This window comes from Triturus cristatus, chromosome 1_2 (assembly GCF_964204655.1).
Source record: "Triturus cristatus chromosome 1_2, aTriCri1.1, whole genome shotgun sequence".
Classification (NCBI taxonomy): Eukaryota; Metazoa; Chordata; class Amphibia; order Caudata; family Salamandridae; genus Triturus; species Triturus cristatus.
In genome coordinates, this window is record NC_140580.1 from 1,152,918,272 (window position 1) to 1,152,938,357 (window position 20,086).

General features: G+C 49.1%; 1 protein-coding gene across 6 annotated transcripts in view; it reads right to left on the reverse strand.

Annotated features, from left to right (window-relative positions):
- PRRC2B (proline rich coiled-coil 2B) overlaps positions 1-20,086 on the reverse strand; it is a 714,633-nt gene that overhangs the window by 87,022 nt on the left and 607,525 nt on the right. For all 6 annotated transcript variants that reach the window (XM_085613949.1, XM_085613945.1, XM_085613947.1 and 3 more), the window contains one exon: positions 5,809-5,958. In XM_085613949.1, coding sequence (XP_085470075.1) covers positions 5,809-5,958 — 150 coding nt within the window. The remainder of the gene's footprint in view (positions 1-5,808; positions 5,959-20,086) is intronic.

A 20,086-nucleotide genomic window follows, 5' to 3' on the forward strand; every position in this document is an offset into this window, starting at 1 on the left:
GGTTCCACACTGGGGAAGGTGGTAACCTTGGAGGAATAATTCTTTTAAGACCCTCCATAAATGCTTTAATGGCTGGTACTTTAAAGAGGGACAGGTGTTGTCTATTTTGCAAGTAGGCTGCTAATGCCGCTAGGTGTAGACGTATAGAGGAATACGCTAAATTGCATCTTTGCAAGTGTAGTAAATAACAAATGATGTTTTGGATGGAAGCATCCAGTGGTTGTATGTCATTGTTAGTGCAGTAAATGGCAAAACTTTTCCATTTTGCAGCATAGCACGCCCTAGTAGTAGGTCTTCTGGCTTCTTTTATGATATTCATACAGTCTGGAGGAAGGTTGAGGTACCCGAACTCTAAGACTTCAGGAGCCAGATTGCCAAGTTCAGTGTTTGAGGATCTGGGTGTCTGATTTCTTCATGGTTCTGGGTTAATAGATCCGGGGAGAGACGCAGTTCTTGATGTGGGACTAGCGACAGTTCCAGAAGTGTGGTGAACCAGGGTTGACGTGCCCAAGTGGGAGCTACTAGGATGAGTGTTAGCGACTGTTGTTTCAGTTTGCGTACCACAAATGGAATGAGTGGGAGAGGCAGAAAAGCGTACGCAAATCTGCCTGACCAGTTCATCCATATTGCATTGCCCTTTGACCGTGGGTGTGGGAACCTGGCAGCGAAGGTTGGGCATTTTGCGTTTTCTTGTGTGGCGAACAGGTCTATGTCTGGTTGTCCCACTTTTGGAAGAATGGGAGTAGGACTTTGGGGTGTAATTCCCATTCGTGTATTTGCTGTGTGTGGCGACTTAGGTCGGCCGGCCACCTGGTTCTGAACCCCTGGGAGGTGTTCTGCTAGCAGGTAGATGTTTTGGGGAATTGCCCATCTCCAGATTTGTTGTGCAAGTTGGGACAGTTGTAGAGAATGTGTCCCCCCTGCTTCTGTGTGTAATACATTGTGGTCATGTTGTCCGTGCGGATGAGGACAGTTCTGCTTTTTAGATGCACTTGGAAGGATTTCAGTGCTAGGAACACCGCCAGAAGTTCTAGGTGATTGATGTGGAGCTGTTTTGTTGAGTGGTCCACCTGCCCTGAGTGATGTGTTGAAGGAGGTGGGCTCCCCACCCTGTGAGATGCGTCGGTGGTCAGCACAACTTGTGGAAGAGGCTCTAAGAATGGCCGCCCTTTGGACAGGTTGATGGTGTTCCACCACTTCAGTGAACAAAGTGAGCGGCTGTCCACCAACACCAGATCGGTAAGTTGTCCGTGGGCCTGGTTCCACTGTTGTGCTAGACATTCCTGAGTATTGGCTTTTATGAGCCAATCGTCCAGATAGGGGGAAGACATGGATTTGTGGTCTCCTGAGATATGCTGCCACAACTGCTAAGCATTTGGTCTGGGTCTAGTATGGGTCTTAAGGTTTTGTCCTTCTTGGGAATGAGGAAGTATAGAGAATATACTCCTGTGCCCTGATGTTGTAGTGGGACAGGTTCTATTGCGTGTTTTTGAAGCAAAGACTGAATTTCCTGTTTGAGGAGCGTGAGGTGGTGAGACGTCATGGGACGGTGCTTGGGTGGTATGTTTGGGGGGAGGTGTTTATGAGTTCGAGGCAGTAGCCAGACTGGATAATTTGTCTTACCCACCTGTCTGTTGTGATGGAATTCCAGACAGGTAGGAACTGTTGAAGTCTTCCCCCGACCGGAGTGGAATGGTCTGGGGGGAGTGGTGGTAAGTCACTGTTTAGCGGCTGGAGAGGTGCGGGTGTTGTTGTTGCCCCGTCCTCGGCCTTTAGTATTGTTTCCCCTGTAACCTCCTCTAAAATATCCTCTGTTAGGGGATGTTTGACCTGATGTTTTGAAGGTGGAAGAGGTGTCTGTTCCCACATTTTTGGAAGCCCCTCTATAAAAGGAGCGACGAAAGGAGCCTCTGGGTTGAGTAGACTGCAATGCTCCCATTGATTTGGCAGTCTCATTATCTTTCTTCATTTTTTCTAATGCAGTGTCCACTGCGGGTCCGAATAGTTGCTCCTGATTAATGGGTTGAGCAAGAATGGAGGTTTGTAATTTCGGCTTAAAGCCGGAAATGCGTAGCCATGCGTGGCGTCTAAGCAATACGCTTGTGTTGACTGCCCTAGAGGCGGTGTCCGCTGCGTCTAATACACATTTGATGGAGGCATTTGATATTAGTTTGCCCTCTTGGATGAGGTCATTGGCCTGTGATTTGTATTGATCAGGCAGGTGTTGCAAAAGGTCCTCTAGTTGATCATAATGAGCCCTATCATAGCGAGCCAATAGGGCTTGTGTATTGGCAATACGCCAGAGTTTAGACTTTGTCTGGGGGCGGCGTGTCTCCGGTTGTTTGGGAGTTCGCCCGTTTTCTGGCATTTGGCACGACTAGAGAGTCTAAGGGAAGTTGCGTTTTGATGTACGCAGGATCCTGTGGTGCCGGTCTGTATTTTTTTTGATCCGGGGGTTGAGAACCCTGGCCCTAACAGGGTCTTTAAAAACCTCAGTGGCGTGCTTTATCACTCCCTTAATCATGGGTAGAATGTGAACGGTCTTTTGTGACTGCTCGAAGGTGTCGAGGAGAAAATCTTCCTCAGGTGTGTCGGTGTGCATGGTGACGCCGTGAAACAGTGCCGCCCTGTTTATAAGCTGACCAAACCCTATATGGTCATCAGGAGGGGAGGGTTTTGAGGGGTATGGAGTGGGATCAGGCATAGGGTAAGTCCAGTCATCTACTGGTGCTGTGTCCGAGAGTGTAAAGGGATCAGTAGGATCAGTGGGATCATTAAAGAAATCCGGGTCTCCCCCTAAATCATCATCCTGTGGAGGTGGTGTGTGAGAAGGAGATGGTAGAGGTGAAGGCGGTGGGGGTGGGGGGGATGGGATAGGAGGTAATGTAGGAGAGGAAGTACGTATGGGTGAAGTGGCACAGTCCTTCTTTGGAGGAGCTGGAGGAGGTGTTGTGTCCAGCTTCCTTTTCTTGTACGGCACCGCTGTGACATGTCCGGTTTTAGGATTTATGTAAATCCGTTTTTGCTGTGGATCTGGCCGAAAAAGTTCCTCAGTGTCCGAAGGTGGCTTTGGCGCCGACTCTTTTGGTTCAGATCTGGATTTTGTGAGATCGGTGGGTTCTTTGTGGACTTTTTTTGGCACCGAAGAACTTTTCGGTTCCAGTGGATTTTTCGGTGCCGACGAGCCTTTCGGTGCCGACGGAGACCTTGGCGCCGAAGAAAGTTTCGGTGCCGGTGGAGAGGTCGGTGCCGAGTGACGTTTCGGAGCCGATGGAGATTTCGGCCTCGGAGCCTGCTTCGGTGCCGAGGGTATTGTAGGCACAATAATATGAGGTTTGCTCGAGCCCGAGCCACCTGCAGGCTTCGTTTTCTTCGGAGCCGGGCGCGGGGGCGGGGCTTCTGAAGATGATTTTGGATCGCGACTGGGCCCAGCTGGCAGAGTCTTGACCAATGCCTTTTTTGGTGGGGTTGGGGTAGGGAAGCTGGTACTCACAGGCTGCCCCGGATCAGAATCGTCGGCCTTGGAAACGATCTGGAGATCTTCGGAGTCGTCGTCAGGGACATCCTGTTCAAAGATGTCCTCTGGTTCCGGAACCGGCTTGGCAATATGGCGTCGAGCTCTTCGGTCTCGGATAGTTTTCTTCGAACGGAATGGGGCACAGGCTGGACAGCTGGATTCGTTGTGGTCTGGTGAGAGGCACAAATTACAGACCTCGTGGTGATCACTATGAGGAAACTTTGCTCCACATTGGGGGCATTTTTTAAAGGGTGTCCTTTCCATCAGCCGCGTCCGGATCCGGTCCGATGGGATTTCGACGTAGAGTTATAAATTTGAGAGTGGTTGTGATTGCTAGAAGTTTTCTGATGGAGCGGAAAAAAGTTCATCCGAACCCAATGGCGGAAAAAAACAATCTGAGGATGGAGTGGATGCCCATGCACACTGTTGTCCAGATGAGGAGTCACCTATCTCGTGACCAAAGACTTCTTCCTAAGACAACAACAACCTGCAATCATCCGAGCCCAACACCAGATGGCGATCTTATCCTTAGTGTGTGATCTGCAGCTCATATGCCTCGAACAGTATATTTTGATCCTATTGTTGGTTCTAAAATAAAACAAGCATATATTTTTATATATAAACCATTGGCCTAGAGTTCAGTTCTTGAGTGTGTGAGACCATTTGCTGACTGAGTGTGTACAACAAATGCTTTACACTGTCCTCTGATACTGCCTTACTGCTCGACCAAGCTACCACTTTAGAGAGTAAGGTTATATCTAACTTTAGCCTCTGCCAAGCCTCTGGGGACTGTGGACTCTGTACACCCTGTACCTATTTGGGAACAGTATATACAGAGCCACTTTCTCACAAGACGGCACACCCACAGCCTCCTCACCTCTGCACCTCTTCCTCTGGCGAATCTCAATCCCACAGGGGACAACGCACCACTGCAGCCCACAGTGACAGACAGGCGGCCCGCCCGCACCGCAGCCAAACAACTGGGGCTCCCGTGGGGTCTGATACACACTCCAGAAAGGCACTACAGCTATGAGATCAACAATCCAAACAAGTCACAGCAGTGCCAGTGCAATGGTCACGAAGCTCCCTACTAGTACATCCCGTGCGTGCGCGGCAGTGCCACCATGTAGTCCTCCACTAGGCCTTCTATTCTAAAACGGCCGCTACGGCCAGCACAGGCTCACAGGGACAGAATGGTACGTGCGCCCCAGCCAGCCCCAGTCCTCTCCGAGAAGTAAAGTGATTGAAGTTGGAGGTGACTCCCTCTGCCTGTGGGTAGACCGTGCTCAGACGCGGTCCCGATGCACGCCTCCAGCAAAACACCAGGGAGATCTCTCTCACAGTATAATACAAGATAGCGCCACCGCCTCCCGCGTCACCTCACCTCCACTCCGCCAAAGCTTCTCATCGTCCGGGCCTGGGCATTGTGAAGCAGGACTCTCGGGCAATTCGACACTAATCTGTGGCGCGAGCAACACACGTCCCCAAGGGCTGCCGATCAGAGGGCCTAGCTCTGCCTCTGCCCCAGCTGTGGCCCGCTCCGGCCGCCGCGGGCTCAGTTACAATGTCTGCTTGCCCGCTCAGTCATAAGAGGAGCGCGCGGTGCCGGCTCGCCCACAGCAGGGCACCAAGCACCAGGACCAGAGTCACGGCGATCGATACCTCACAGCAGCAGCTGCATTCCGCGGGTGAGTTTAGAACACTGCTTTTGCTCCCCAATTGTAAGGATTGTTGCAGGATTATTACCCGGCCAGCGGAGCCCACTCACAGAGCGGCCCTCTCGCAGCACAGCAGGCCACACCCCCCCACTGTGGGCTCATCTTTGTTGTCATAGGCAGTGGGCTGAGCTCCCCGCTAGTCAACTCCCAACCACTAGATGGTGCAAGGATGCACAACATGTAAATCTAGAAGAGATCCATTCTGGACAACCTTGGACATGAGCCTTGCTTTAAGAATCTAAGCAAGCATAGAATAAGCTCCAAACACCTCCAAGAGAAATGTACGAGTCTATACTATTACATAAATTGTCTCAATTATGTGAAGACAGTTAACACATTTTCAAATCAATGCAGTGAGTCATTCTATAAATTAACCAGAGAACATTTCTTTTGGAGCATACCTCCTCCCACCTCTACCTTGTGCCACACTCATATGAGACAATACCTAGCAAGAAAACTCATCTGTTCCAACGCATGCTGCTTAGGAAGCTGCCTAGGGTGGAAACTTGCTTTAAAACATCACAAGGCGCTGCAGGTAAACAGTTTTATGGTAGAAATATTCATTTGCTTTACCTCTCTGCTGCCAGTCATGACAGAGGGCTGTGATCCTGGGGGCATAATTCTACGTGGTGCACCGACAGACAAGCTTTGCCCTTGTGGAAGCTGGATGGACTGCTGTAACAGAAGAGGTTGCTGACCAGAACTGTAGCGGGGCATCGGCAGCTAGCAAGCAGAAGCAATATGGTTAACTGTGGTCTGACATTCAGGGAATTTGAACATACCACAATAGGCAATGAGACAATGCCTCACTAGCAGCTGATGCATAAAGAACTGGTTAATGTCTGAACCAAAATAACTAAACATCAACATTCATTGTTCTACTGTCAGCCTAGAGGGGTCGGAAGAAAGTTACCTGTAGCTACTGTTCTTCAACATTGATATCTTTCATAGATTCATATGCTTGTAGTATCTACTGATGTCAAGTGGAAATCCTCAGTAGCAAATGTTAGCAAAACAATTCCAAATAAGCAATCAACATTAAAAATTAGCGGACAAACCCCAATAAACACTCAGATCTTTATTATGACATGAAGTCTAGCAAATCAGCTGGAGGGGCTCAGGGCTACAATCCTGTTCAGAGGCTCAACTTGCCGGATTTTCATCACGTGAAAATTAACTAGCCGGGTCTGGAGGCTCAGGGGGCTAAAGCAGCCACTGCAGGGGCCTGTGTTCGACCTCATGGTCACAGTTTCAAATACCGGCAGGTCCACTCAGCCTTTCATCCGAGGTCGACAAAATGAGTACCATTGAGTTGGGTAACAAACATCTGTTATTCAGCGCCAGGACACCTACGGGTAATCGTGCGCTTTACAAATACAACAGTTAAGTTATTTAACTATGCTGTAGCCTCATTAATAGAGAGGAGAGTGAGTTCAAGTGAATCGATGAACGGGAACAAATACTGAATAAGGATTATGTTACTTACCCAGTAAGCATCTGTTCTTGGCACGTAGAGCTGTAGATTCACATGCGTTGCATACTCCTGCCATCTAGTGCTGGGTCCGGATGTTTTTAAGATTTTCTTCAAAGAAGTCTTTCCAGTCACAAGGTAAGGTGACTCCTCCTTTCGAAGATAGTGCGCATGGGCATAGACTCCATTGTTGGACTGTTTTCCCGCAAGAGGGTGGACATGGAGTTAGGAAGTGTAGTATATAGATGTCCATGCGTAGATAATGAAAATATTGAGAACTGCAACAACCGATGCCCGTGGAGGAGGGTGGGCCATGTGAATCTACAGCTCTACATGCCAAGAACAGATGCTTCCTGGGTAAGTAACAATCCGTTCGAGGCATGTGTGCTGTAGATACACATAATATGCACCGACTATATAGCAGTATTCTCCCAAAGCAGTGGCTAACCAGTAGATGTTGCAGTTGTCTGGAAAAATGTTTTTAGTACTGCTTGCCCTACATTGGCTTGTTGGCATGCTAGTACATCCACACAATAGTGTTTGGTAAATGTGTGTGGTGTAGACCATGTTGCTGCTTTACAAATGTCAGCTATAGGAATGTTACATAAAAAGGCCATAGATGCCCCCTATTTTGTGAGTGGAATGCGCTCTGGGGGGGTATAGATCAAGTTTTTAGCTTCCGCGTAGCAAGTTTGAATGCACTTAATCCAGCTTGAAATGCCAGATTTAGAAATAGGATTGCCTTTGTGAGGTGGTGTAAATGAAACAAGCAGGTGCTTTATTTTACGAAAATCTTTTGTTCTTTCAATATAATACAATAAGGCTCTTCTGACGTCAAGAGTGTGAAGAGCTTGTTCTGCTACTGAATCAGGTTGAGGACAAAACAAGTAACTCAACTAATTGGTTAATATGGAAAGCAGAAACCACTTTGGGGGAAAATCTGGGACTGGTGCTAAGAACTAACCCATCTTTATGGAGTTGAAAGAAGAGTTCTTCTAAGGTTAATGCCTGTAGCTCACCAACTCTTCTTAATGAAGCAACTGCAATTAGAAATGCAACTTTCCATGAGAGAAACTGCAAAGGACACTTGTGTAGTGGTTCGAAGGGTGGACACATAAGTCTTGCGAGTGCAACATTAAGATTCCACGCTGGTGCCTTTGGAACTCTTGGTGGTGTAACTCTCTTCAAGCCCTCCATAAAGGCTTTGATGACAGGAACTTAGAACAAAGACAAATGCTGTCGGCTTTGCAAATATGCAGCTACTGCTGAGAGGAGCAACCAAATAGATGTGGAAGCTCGCGCACATTGCTGGAGGTTTAGAAGGTCAGAGAATGTTCTGAACAGAAGCATCTAGAGGAAGAATTTTGTAATTGAGGTAAAACAACAAATTGTTTCCATTTTGCTGCATTGCAAGCTCTGGTAGTAGGTTTTCCAGCTTCCTTCAGAATAGTCAGTTTGTTGGCCAATTTAAATATCCAAACTCTAGGACTTCAGGAGCCAAATCGCTAAGTTGAGTTCCTTGGGATTTGGATGCTTGATTTCTCCATGGTTCTGAGTAAGGAGACTGGAGGCGAGATGTAGCTTTTGATATGGAACTACTGAGAGCTCTAACAAGGTGGTTTACCACGGTTGACTGGCCCATGTGGGAGCTACCAAGATCAGTGTGAGTGATGTTTGTCTGAGTTTCCGAACCATAAATGGAAGGAGTGGAAGAGGGTGAAAAGTGTAGGCAAATATGTCTGACCAATTCATCCATAGTGCACTGCCCTTGGATAGATGGTGTGGGAATCTGAAGGGCGAAGTTTGGACATTGTGCATGGTCTACAGTGGCAAACCGATCTGTTTGTGGGTATCCCCCTGTGAGAAAGTGCCATCTTTCTTGCATGGTATGCCCCCACTTTTTGCTGAAGTGCTTTGAACGAGTGTGCCCTGGGCTCCTGCCAATCAGGTGCCCAGGGCCTGTGTTCCTTCCCTAAAACTGTATTGAAGCCTAAACCCAATTAGCATCTCTGGCCTCATGTCAGCCCCTGGTAAATCGTACCCTAGGTACCCAGGGCACTGTGACCAGAGAAGGCCCCTAAAGGCTGCAGCACTTATGGTGCCACCCCTAGAGGAGAGACACACACACACACACACACACACACACACACACACTTTGCAGGCTGAGTGTCGTGGTACAGAACAAAACAGAGTCGACATGGCACACATCCCTGTGTGCCATGCCCACAAACACACTGCCCTGGCATACCTCAGTCACCCCTCTAGCTGTGTGCACTATGCCAGTGGTGAGGGTACAGGTGCATGAGCCCTGTACCCTACAGTACCCAGGTCCATTCCTGGGCACTAAGTGCAGTGCTGCCATTTAAGAGTATATGGTGCTGGGAGGTCGATATCACGAACGCCACAGCACCCTGATGGCTACACTGAATACTGAGAAGTTTGGTATCAAACTTTCAGCACATTGGGGGCGCTAGTGAGCTTGAAGCAAGATGGCCACACAGTAGTGCAGCTCTGCTGGTCGGGGACATTATCCGTTCATTATCCTGAGTTTCTCCCAGCCATCCCTTGAATCACAGCTGTATCCGGACCCGCTACCTACGCTGAACACGGTGATGCAACTGTGGTGACCTCCCGACGGCGTTTTTGGAAGTGTAAGCTGCTGTTTGCTTCTTGTCTACAAGATGGCAGCGCCCGCGAACCACTAGCTACCGCGGTCCCTGAGGTGCAGTATTGCCAGCGGTAAATCTGTGGCCTGGCGGAGGCAGAAGATCGCATCGGACAAAGAAACCGGTGAGGCAACAGCCGCAGTGTGGCGGGTTGTGCTCGGAGCGAAGCTATCCGCTGTTAGGCTCCGGCGCAGATTGCCGCAGTCAGTGAATCGGCAAACGGAGGACGCCCGTCTCGAACGATCCTTCAAGTGCAATCTGTGCGTGTGAGTTCCTTGCCTGGGAAGTACGAAAGCGATGGCAGTATATTGGGCCACACACCGATACGAAGCCTATGGGCTCTGGTGCTGCCCCTGGGATCCCCTGGAAGCTCCGTGTACTAACAACGCATTACTATGTGAGAGCCCGCCATTTTATTTGCCTGATGCCTCGTGAATGGGGGAATTGTAACTGCTGCATATTGCGGTTGTGAAGTGGAGGTGCAGCACAGTGACCCTGTGGAGAGGATGATGTATGGTGTCTGTTGACAAGTGGAGTTACTCCTTGGAACTTTGTCCTCATTGGTTGCGTTTCACATCAGGAGGAACACGCGACATCGCAGGTCGGACATTTTGTTAACAGTATGTGGCTACAGTGATCGGCGCCGTGCGGTGGTCGTGGCCCAGGCACTGAAATAAGAGTGTATCGGGGGCTCTGATACAGCTACACTTCTTGGCTTCAGCTGGTCGAGGTGACCGACTTTTCAGACCAGGGCATGGAGACCGGGGCTGGCATTGGCTTCTAGGAGACACCGTTGTAGCGCTGAACTTCCCCATATTTGCGGCTGGGTGCGCAGGTTGTGCGACCGGAAAGAAGATGGGCAAGCCGGACAAGCAGTTGCAGCCAAAACTGTCCTTTGAGTCCAAACGCCCTAAAAAATTGAATACGCCGGCGGCTTCAGACACAGAAGGATATGGATACTGGCAATACCAGCAAACTAGAGCGAATGATGCTGGCCATGCAGCAAAGTCTGCCCACGACTGATATCAAAATTGACAACTTGAATCTCCGTATGGACAACATGGCGACAAAATTGGATAAGGATAGTGTGCGTATAACGGAGGCAGAACAACGGATCCACAACACGGAGGACAAGGTAGAGTCCATAACTAAATCCTGTTCACAGATGGAAAGGCTCCTAGCGGTGATAAAGGCGAAGAACGAGGATTTAGAGGCTAGATCGCGGCGTAATCTACGCATTACGGGGGTGCCGGAGTCCACAAATACTGGGAAAATGGAACTCTACGTGGAGGAAATGCTTAAAACCATGTTGGGTGCAGAGAATTTCTCCGCTATGCTGGTAGTGGAGAGAGCACATCGCTCCCTTGCACCACGCCCGATCCCGGGGGCAACCCCTCACCCGATAATTTCCAAACTACTTAATTATCGCGATAGATGTGGCACTCCGGCTAGCCAGAGAAATGGGCACAACCAAGTATCAGGGAATGGAGGTTGCAATATATCCAGACTTCACGACAGCGGTGCAACAACCCAGACGTGAATTTCACCACGTGAAGAAGAGACTGCAAGTACTGGGAATACAATATGCCATGCTTTTTCCGGCTCACCTTAGAATCCAACACGGCAGCAAACCCGGGATCTTCACATCTCCAAAAGACGCTATTCAGTTTATAAAGCCAACTGGAGAAGCGTGATGTACCTAGAGGGGATGGAGAGGAAGCAGACACTGAAGACTGATGGACCAGTCCGTGACCCTTGCTGGGATGGTATTGTTGTCACTGACTTATTTTTTTATGGGCTGCCTGCTGTGTTTTGTGTATTTTTGTTAGTATGATTAAGTGGCCTCGTAGTATTGTGAGGCTAGTGTAAGGAATTACCACTGGGTTCAGTCCTGTGATACTCCGAACAGGGACTATGTTTGAGAATAAAGATATGAGGAGATCACTACCATAATTTTGATATAGGGGTGCCCCATCGAATTTCTTCATTCGATGTATACAAGGAGCAGCGCACTGAGTAAAGTAGGTCTGCTGCATAACTGTTGACGTTTTGATCTTAAATGTTCTTGTGCAGCTGATGGTCTACTAAGATGTAACAACTGTTGATGCCTAATGTTCCAGAAGGGCGTTTGGGCAGTGTATTTTAATGTAGTATTAAGAACGCCGAGGATGTTGATGTAGGGATTGCATAGACTGTTGCCAATCTGTTTTTACGGGGTCTTATTGGATGGACTGTGTACATGTCTATTGTTTTGGGATGTGCTGCGGGTTTGCCCCGACACCCCTTATTACAACAAGGGGGTCGGTGGGCAGCTGGTGTCCTCCATGAGGGTACAACGCACACAATTACTGCTTGGGATTAGATACTGTGAGCAGACTAGCTACTTGCAGTGGGATGGGTGGTTGTCTCTCTTAATGTTAAGTTTCATGGGATTCCTCAGCATAATTGGGATGCAGAGGTGGGTGGGTGGGGTGGGGGGGGGGGGGAAGAGGGATTGGTTGTGATATCTCATTGTGTTATACAGAGTGCACGACTTGGGGATGTTATGCATTACTATGCAGCGATATGTTATTTTAATTTATTCAGCGCACAGCTACTCGGAAGTGTCCCGGCGCTATAGACCGCTGGGGAACCCGTCCTGGCTATCCCTGTGAGATGGTCCCTTTCTGGGTATCTCCAAGGTGAAACCAGGCATCCCCGGCGTCTGTGGGGGGCCGTTGTAGAGATGAGGCAAGCTTAATGCCCAGAGTTTCAGAGTGTGTTCCTGGTTAGAGTAGGTACCGAGGCGAGAATTATCGAGTCCGTTTTTTTGACCCTGGTCCACGACCCTGCCGCGTCGGGAATTGAACCCTGGTCCCTGGCCGATTCTCTGCTTACGGGTCTGCCGCCTCTAACCAGTGAGCCACACCTCTCCACCATAGATACAGAGTTCAAACTAAATACACTGTAGTCACATCGGTATGCCACCAACTGGGGATGGTTAATTAGAATTGGGTAAAATGGAATGTCCGAGGCCTTAACAATCCTAAGAAAACGAGGCAGGTATTGGCATACCTTGATCGTCACAACATTCATGTGGCGGTGCTGCAAGAAACTCACCTTACCAAGCACGCTTCAGCAGTGATCGCCACTAAGTGGGCTGGATTCCGTTTGGCTGCCTCCTACTCCTCGTATGCTCGGGGAGTTATACTATTAATTAAAAAAAATATTCCGTTTATTAGTATGCATGAGGACATTGATGACAATGGTCGCTATACAATAGTACAGGGGAAACTGTGCGGGCGGCTGTTGACCTTAGTTAATATTTATGGGCTAAATATAGACGACCCGCTCTTCTATGAGACACTGTGGAGTAAGTTATATAGGTTGCCCCCAGCTGCGATTATCTGTGGGGGTGATTTTAATGTAGTTTTAAACCCAGCCCTAGATCGACATACTAATGCGGAATCTGTAGTTAAAAAAAACGCGCAAGCTGTTAGGGATGGCATGCATAATCTGCTTCTCACAGATGTTTGGAGACTGAGACACCCGGGGGTGCGGGAGGGCACATGTTACTCATATATCCATCAATCATGGTCCCGCCTTGCTTACTGGCTAACTACTAGTGAGGTTAGCACATGGGTTACTGGGGTTACACATTTACCTCGCACTTTGTCCGATCACTTTACTCATACCAGAGTACACGCCGCCTCAATTTTAATGGAGACTGCAGTCCACAGCACTACAGGATCAAGTTTTCAGAGAAGGCGTGCGGGAAGCCATCGAAAGGAATATGCTACTTACCAGTATGCATCTGTTCTTGGCATGTAGAGCTGCAGATCTATACACTGTGCATAGATCGCCATCTGGTGTTGGGCCCGGATGTTTGCAGTTTGTTTTTCCTCTTGGAAAGTCTTTGGAAGTCACGAGTTCGGTGACTCCTCCCTTGGTTCGTATTGCGCATGGGCTTCGGCTCCATCCTCAGATTGTTTTTCGCCAGCAGGGAAAGATGGAGCGTAGTAGTAACAGTAAAGAAACCCATGTGTGTTGTATCTAAATAAGATGAGACTGGAACGGATACAGGTAGCCGGGGAGGCGGGTGGGCGTGTATAGATCTGCAGCTCTACATGCCAAGAACAGATGCATACTGGTAAGTAGCATATTCCGTTCGAGGCATAGGAGCTGCAGATTATACACTGTGCATAGATTATATAGCAGTACCCAACCCTACCGGTGACCACCGGCATCCGTTGTAGTTGTTTGGAACAGTGTTTTTAATACAGCCTGGCCCACACTAGCTTGTTGCTTGGTTTGCACATCTACACAGTAATGTTTTGTGAAAGTGTGCGGTGTTGACCATGTTGCTGCTTTGCAGATGTCATCTAGTGGTATGTTTCCTAGAAAAGCCATAGAAGCCCCTATCTTCCTTGTAGAGTGGGCTTTAGGGGGAACAGATAGCGTTCGTTTTGCTTTGTGGTAGCAAATCTGTATGCGTTTTACAATCCACCTAGCTATCCCCGATTTAGAAATAGGGTTGCCTTTATGTGGTGGAGAGAACATAGCTGTTTGGTTTTCCTGAAAGGTTGTGTCCGTTGGATGTAATAAAGTAAAGCCCTCTTAACATCCAGTGTGTGTAAAGCTCTTTCCGCAACGGTTTGAGGTTGTGAGAAAAAGACTGGTAATTCTACCGACTGGTTTAGATGGAATGGAGAAATGACTTTGGGTAGAAATTTTGGGTTGGTGCGGAGTACAACCTTGTTCTGATGCATTTGGAGAAAAGGTTCCTGTATAGTGAGTGCTTGTATTTCACTAACCCTCGTGACGGAAGTGATGGCCACTAGAAAAGCTGTTTTCCATGTGAGAAATTGGAGCTCACAATTATGTAATGGTTCGAAAGGGGGTCCCATTAACCGTGTGAGAACTATATTCAAGTTCCAGACAGGTGAGGGTGGCACTCTGGGTGGAATTACTCTTTTGAGGCCTTCCATAAAGGCCTTGATGGCAGGCACTCTGAAACGTGATGGTGCTGCCTGTTCTGTAAGTAAGCGGCAATTGCAGCGAGGTGTAACCTAATGGAAGTATATGCTAGGTTACACCTTTGTAGATGGAGTAAGTAACATATGATGTGCTGTATGGACACATTTAAAGGATTGATTGTGTTGTTGTGGCAGTAAACAACAAATCTTTTCCATTTTGCAGCATAGCATGCCCTAGTAGTAGGGCGTCTAGCTTCCCTGATAATATTCATGCAATCAGGGGGAAGGTTAAGGTATCCGAATTCTAGGACCTCAGGAGCCAGATCGCAAGGTTGAGCTGAGCTGGGTCCGGGTGCCTGATCTCTCCATGGTTCTGGGTTAGGAGGCATGGTGAGAGGTGTAGCTTTTGGTGTGGTACTACTGAGAGTTCCAGCAGTGTGGTGTACCACGGTTGTCTGGCCCATGTTGGAGCTACTAGGATCAGTGTTAGGGAATGCTGTTGTAGCTTTCGCACCACTAATGGAATTAGTGGGAGAGGTGGAAAAGCGTATGCAAATATGTTTGACCAGTTCATCCATATCGCATTGCCTGTGGACAATCGGTGTGGATATCTGGCGGCGAAGCTTGGGCATTTTTTGTTTTCGTGGGTGGCGAATAGGTCTATGTGAGGATGCCCCCACTTCTGAAAGAACGGGTGAAGAACTTGTGGGTGAAGTTCCCTCTCGTGGATCTGCTGCGTCTGCCTGCTGAGCAGATCTGCCACGGTGTTTTGGACTCCTGGAACGTGTTGGGCCAGGAGAAAGATCTTTTGTGGAATTGCCCATCTCCATATGCTCTGTGCTAATTAAGAGAGCTGTGGAGAGTGTGTGCCCCCTTGTTTCTGAATGTAGTACATGGCAGTCATGTCTGTGCGAATGAGGACTGCCTTGCCTGAAATCTACATCTGGAAGGATTTTAGGGCGAGGAAGATTGCCAGTAACTCCAGATGGTTGATGTGGAGTAACTTCTGTTGTGGCGTCCATGTGCCCTGTGCTGAGAGATGTAACAGATGAGCTCCCCAGCCGGAGAGCGATGCGTCTGTTAGGATTATTTGTGGGACCGGGTCCAGGAACGGTCGACCTCTGGAAAGGTTTGTGGCGTTCCACCACTGCAGAGAGCAATGGGTGCGACCGTCTAACAACACCCGATCTGTCAGTTGTCCCTGGGCCTGGTTCCACTGGCGCACTAAGCACTCTTGGAGTGGACGCATCTGGAGTCTTGCATGGGGCACTATGAAGATGCAAGAAGCCATCATCCCTATCAGTTGCATAAACACTCGTGCTGGGAGAGAGTGAGGACATATGAATTTTTGACGCAGAGCCTGTATTTTTGCAATCCTGACAGGATTGGGATAGGCTATGGCTTTTGAGGTGTCTATGGTGGCACCGAGGTATTGTTTTGTGTGTGATGGTACCAGGTGGGATTTTTGATGATTCACCGTGAAACCTAGCTGGTGGAGTAGTTGGACTGTAGCGGCGGTATGTTGCACGCATTGTTTGTAGGACGTGGCTTTTATTAGCCAGTCGTCCAGATACGGGAAGACGTGAATGTGCTGTCTTCTGAGGTGTGCAGCCACTACTGCTAGGCACTTGGTGAATACCCTTGGTGCTGTTGTTACCCCGAACAGGAGCACCTTGAACTGGTAGTGTTGCCCGTCCACCACAAACCTGAGGTACTTTCTGTGAGACTGGTGTACTGGGATGTGAAAGTATGCGTCTTTCAAGTCCAGAGTGGTGAGAAAATAGTTTTGGGAGAGGAGCGGAAAAACCTGTTGAAGGGTTACCATGTGAAAAAGGTCTGAGTGTATGTAAGTGTTTAGAGGTCTGAGATCTAGGATAGGTCGTAGAGTCTCGTCTGCCTTTGGAATCAGAAAGTACAGGGAGTAGACCCCTACATTTTGTTGATTTATGGGGACCTGCTCTATGGCTCCTTTTTGCAGGAGGGAGATCACCTCCTGCTTTAGTAGCGCAGTATGTTCTTGAGACATAGGGCGGTGCCTGGGTGGAATGTTTGGGGGGGTAGATGTTAGTTCTAGGCAATACCCTGACTGAATAATTTGTGTCACCCATCTGTCTGAGGTGATTGTCTCCCAGACGTGAAGGAAATGTTGTATTCTGCCCCCGACCGGAGTGGAATGGTCTGGAGGGAGCGGGGGAAAGTCATTGGGTAGTAGGTGTGGCAGAGCGGGCGGTATTTGTTTTGCCTCTGCCCTTATTATTATTGCCTCTGTATCCACCTCTTTGATAACCTTTTGTGAAGGTAGATTGAGGAGGGGATTTGTAGGACGTGGATGCACTTTCTGAGGAGTAGCCTCTGCCCGTGCCTCGAAAGGAAGAGCGGCGAAAGGAGCGCCTAGGGGTGTGTGACTGTAGGACTCCCATGAATTTTGCCGTGTCAGTATCTTTTTTCATCTTTGAGGGCTTCATCAACTTTTGGGCCAAACAGATGATCTTGGTCGAATGGGTGGTTCAATATAGAGGCTTGTACCTCAGGTTTAAAACCTGAAACTCTGAGCCAGGCATGGCGAGGGAGAAGGACACTGGTGTTTATGGCCCTGGAGGCTGTATCTGCTGCATCTAGGGCACCGCGAATAGAGGTGTTAGTTATTACTTTTCCCTCTTGGATCAATTCATTGGCCCTGTTTTTGTATTTTTCAGGGAGATGGTGGATGATGGCCTCTAACTCGTCATAATGCGCCCTGTCGTATCTGGCCAATAGCGCTTGCGTGTTGGCGATATGCCATATGTTGGCGGCTTGTGACGCAGTGCGCTTCCCTGACGCGTCTAGGAGCTTGGACTCTTTGTCAGGTGGTGGTGCTTCGCCTGACGCCTGAGAATTTGAGCGCTTCCTAGCTGTAGATACCACTAGGGAATCCAATGGTGCAGGGCCTTTAATGTATGAAGGGTCTGTGGGGGCGGCTTTGTATTTTTTCTCTATACGGGGGTTTAAGACCCTGGCCCTGACTGGGTCTTTGAAGACCTCCGGTGCATGTTTAATCACTCCCTTTAACATAGGTAGGATGGCAGTATAGACCTATGTGCGTTGTCAAAGGTGTCTAGGAGAAAATCTTCCTCCACTGGGTCAGTATGTAACTCCACCCGTGGTAGTGTGCCGCCCTTTGTAATTGGTGGTGAAAACCTAAGGAATCTTGAGGTGGGGATGGCCTAGATGGGTAAAGGTCATCCTGTGGGACATCTGGGATGTCCGGATTATTATAGTCGTCCCATGGGTCTGGAGATCCAGTAGGGGTGGGGTCTTGTGGCACATCTGCTGGATCATAATATGGGTCTCCTAAATCGTCTGGGACAGGAGACAAGGTTGGGGAACGAGTAGGCGGGGGTGGAGAGGGAGGAGGTGGGGAGGGTGGAGGAAGTGGAGGAGGGGAAGGCACTCTGAAAGGGGAGGTAGCAGTGTCTTTCCTCTTTGGAGGTGGAGCTGATTTGTCAAAGTGTCTTTTTTGTAGACAATGTCAAGTGTCCAGTTTTTGGATCCTTGGTGAGTGTCTTTTGGAGAGGATCCGGTGTGAAAAAGTTCTTGCGACACTGGTTGTTCGGTCGGCGCCGAAGTATTCGGGGCCGACTGCTTTTTAGGCTTGTCTGAGCCGTGCTTCTTTGGGACCTCCGATTTTTTGGTCGGTGACAAAGAAGCCTTCGGCACGGGAGTGTCGATGCAGAGGGCCTTGTGATGTTTGGTCGGCACCGAAAGGGCAGGTTTCGACACCGAAGGCTTTGGTACTGGGTTCGGTGTGGAGATGGAGGCCGATCTTTTCTTCGGAGCCGAAGAGTGTTTTCGGTACCGGTGGTAGGCTGGCTCGAGCCCGAGCTGCCGGAAGGCTTAACAGGCTTCTTTACCGGGCCCGAAGGCGGGGTGTGAGAAGCAGTATCCTTGGTCTTGCCTAGGCCCGAAGGCGAAGGTGTGACCGAAGCCTTTTTGGGTATCGGCGTGGGAGGGGGTATTGTACTCACGACCCTCTGCGCCCGGGTGATGTCCTCCACATCGGAGTAGTCGGCCTCAGAAGCACTGACGAGGTCGTCGTCCTCTTCTTCGATGTTCTGCTGTCCCGGAGCTTCGACATCGTCCCCGAAGATGTCGACTGGAGCGGAGGTCGAGGAGTGCGCCATGTTGCGTCTAGCCCGTCGATCTCGAATAGTCTTTTTAGAGCGAAAAGACTTGCAGGCAGGACAGTCTCGAGCCTCGTGTTCAGGGGAGAGGCAGAGGTTGCACACCTCGTGGAGATCGGTGTGGGGAAACTTGGACCCACATCGAGAGCACTTCTTGAAAGGAGTTCTTTCCATCAGCCGAGACCGGAGCCGGAATAGGCCCGAAGGCCACCGTCGACGACCGGAATCGAAGAAGTGCCGAAGAGAAGGGGATTAAGATGATTTATTACCTGAAGGAGCTCGATGAGCGAGGATTTTGCGTCAATCTGTGAACTAGGAAAGTTCGGAACCGGAGCGCGAAGTATTACATCCGAGCCCGATGGCGGAAAAAAACAATCTGAGGATGGAGCCGAAGCCCATGCGCAATACGAACCAAGGGAGGAGTCACCGAACTCGTGACTTCCAAAGACTTTCCAAGAGGAAAAACAAACTGCAAACATCCGGGCCCAACACCAGATGGCGATCTATGCACAGTGTATAATCTGCAGCTCATATGCCTCGAACATTGTTGGATTGGTGCAGAGCCTGGGCACAATATGGGAAGCATTTAAAGTAACAATTCGAGGAGCGTGCATAGGATTGTAGGCTGGGGTGCTTAAGTCATTGCGGGGCTCCATGAACCGGATAGAACAGGAACTACTGCTCCTAGAGCGACAGTATGAAAGTACAGCGGACACTGGCACACTGGCTTCCATAAGATTAAAGATAACGGAGAATAATGAGCTGGTGGATCAGGAGGTGAGACATGTCGAGGCGCTGGAAAGCCAGATACTATGGAGAGGGCGGCAGGCCAGGTCGAGCCTTGACTAGTAAAATCATGGAACCATGGGCACGGCATTGTATGGTGCAGTCAATAGAAATGGGAGGCAACACCCATTGTGATGCTGCAGGTATATTGGCATTGTTTGTGCAACACTATAAAACAATGTATAGTAGTAGGCAAACTGCGGACGACAATGACATAACGCACTATTTAGAGGATATAGCCTTGGTTTGGCTTTCAAAACGGCAACAAGACTTTATGATGCACCCGTTAACGGTTGACAAGGTACGTGATATTATTGCACTGCCTAATGGCAAGGCTACAGGAACAGACTGACTCCCTGCAGAGTTTTATAAAGAATATATTGATATCTTAGTGCCCTATTTGCAGGGTATGCTTGAGGGAGCCTACGAACAGCAGAGGCTCCCGAACACACTTTGAGAGGCCTTAATTATAGCATTGCTGAAACCAGGAAAAGCGTCTAATCAGTGTGACTCCTATAGGCCGCTGTCCTTAATGAATTCAGATGTCAAGACTTTGGTGAAAGTGCTTGCAGCCCGGTTGAGACTATTGCTACCAGTCATATTGCCAGATCAGTCGGGGTTTATCCCTGCCCGCTCTACGGTGCACAAGTTAAGAACGCTGTTTGCAGTGATGCACCTCCTGGAGCCTAAGCTGCCCGCAGAGGCGGTGTTACTGGATGCTGCGAAGGCATTGGATTCTATAGCCTGGCAATCCATGTTTGCAGTATTACATCGTATGGGTGTTCCGTATATCTTCACCAATTGGATCAGGTT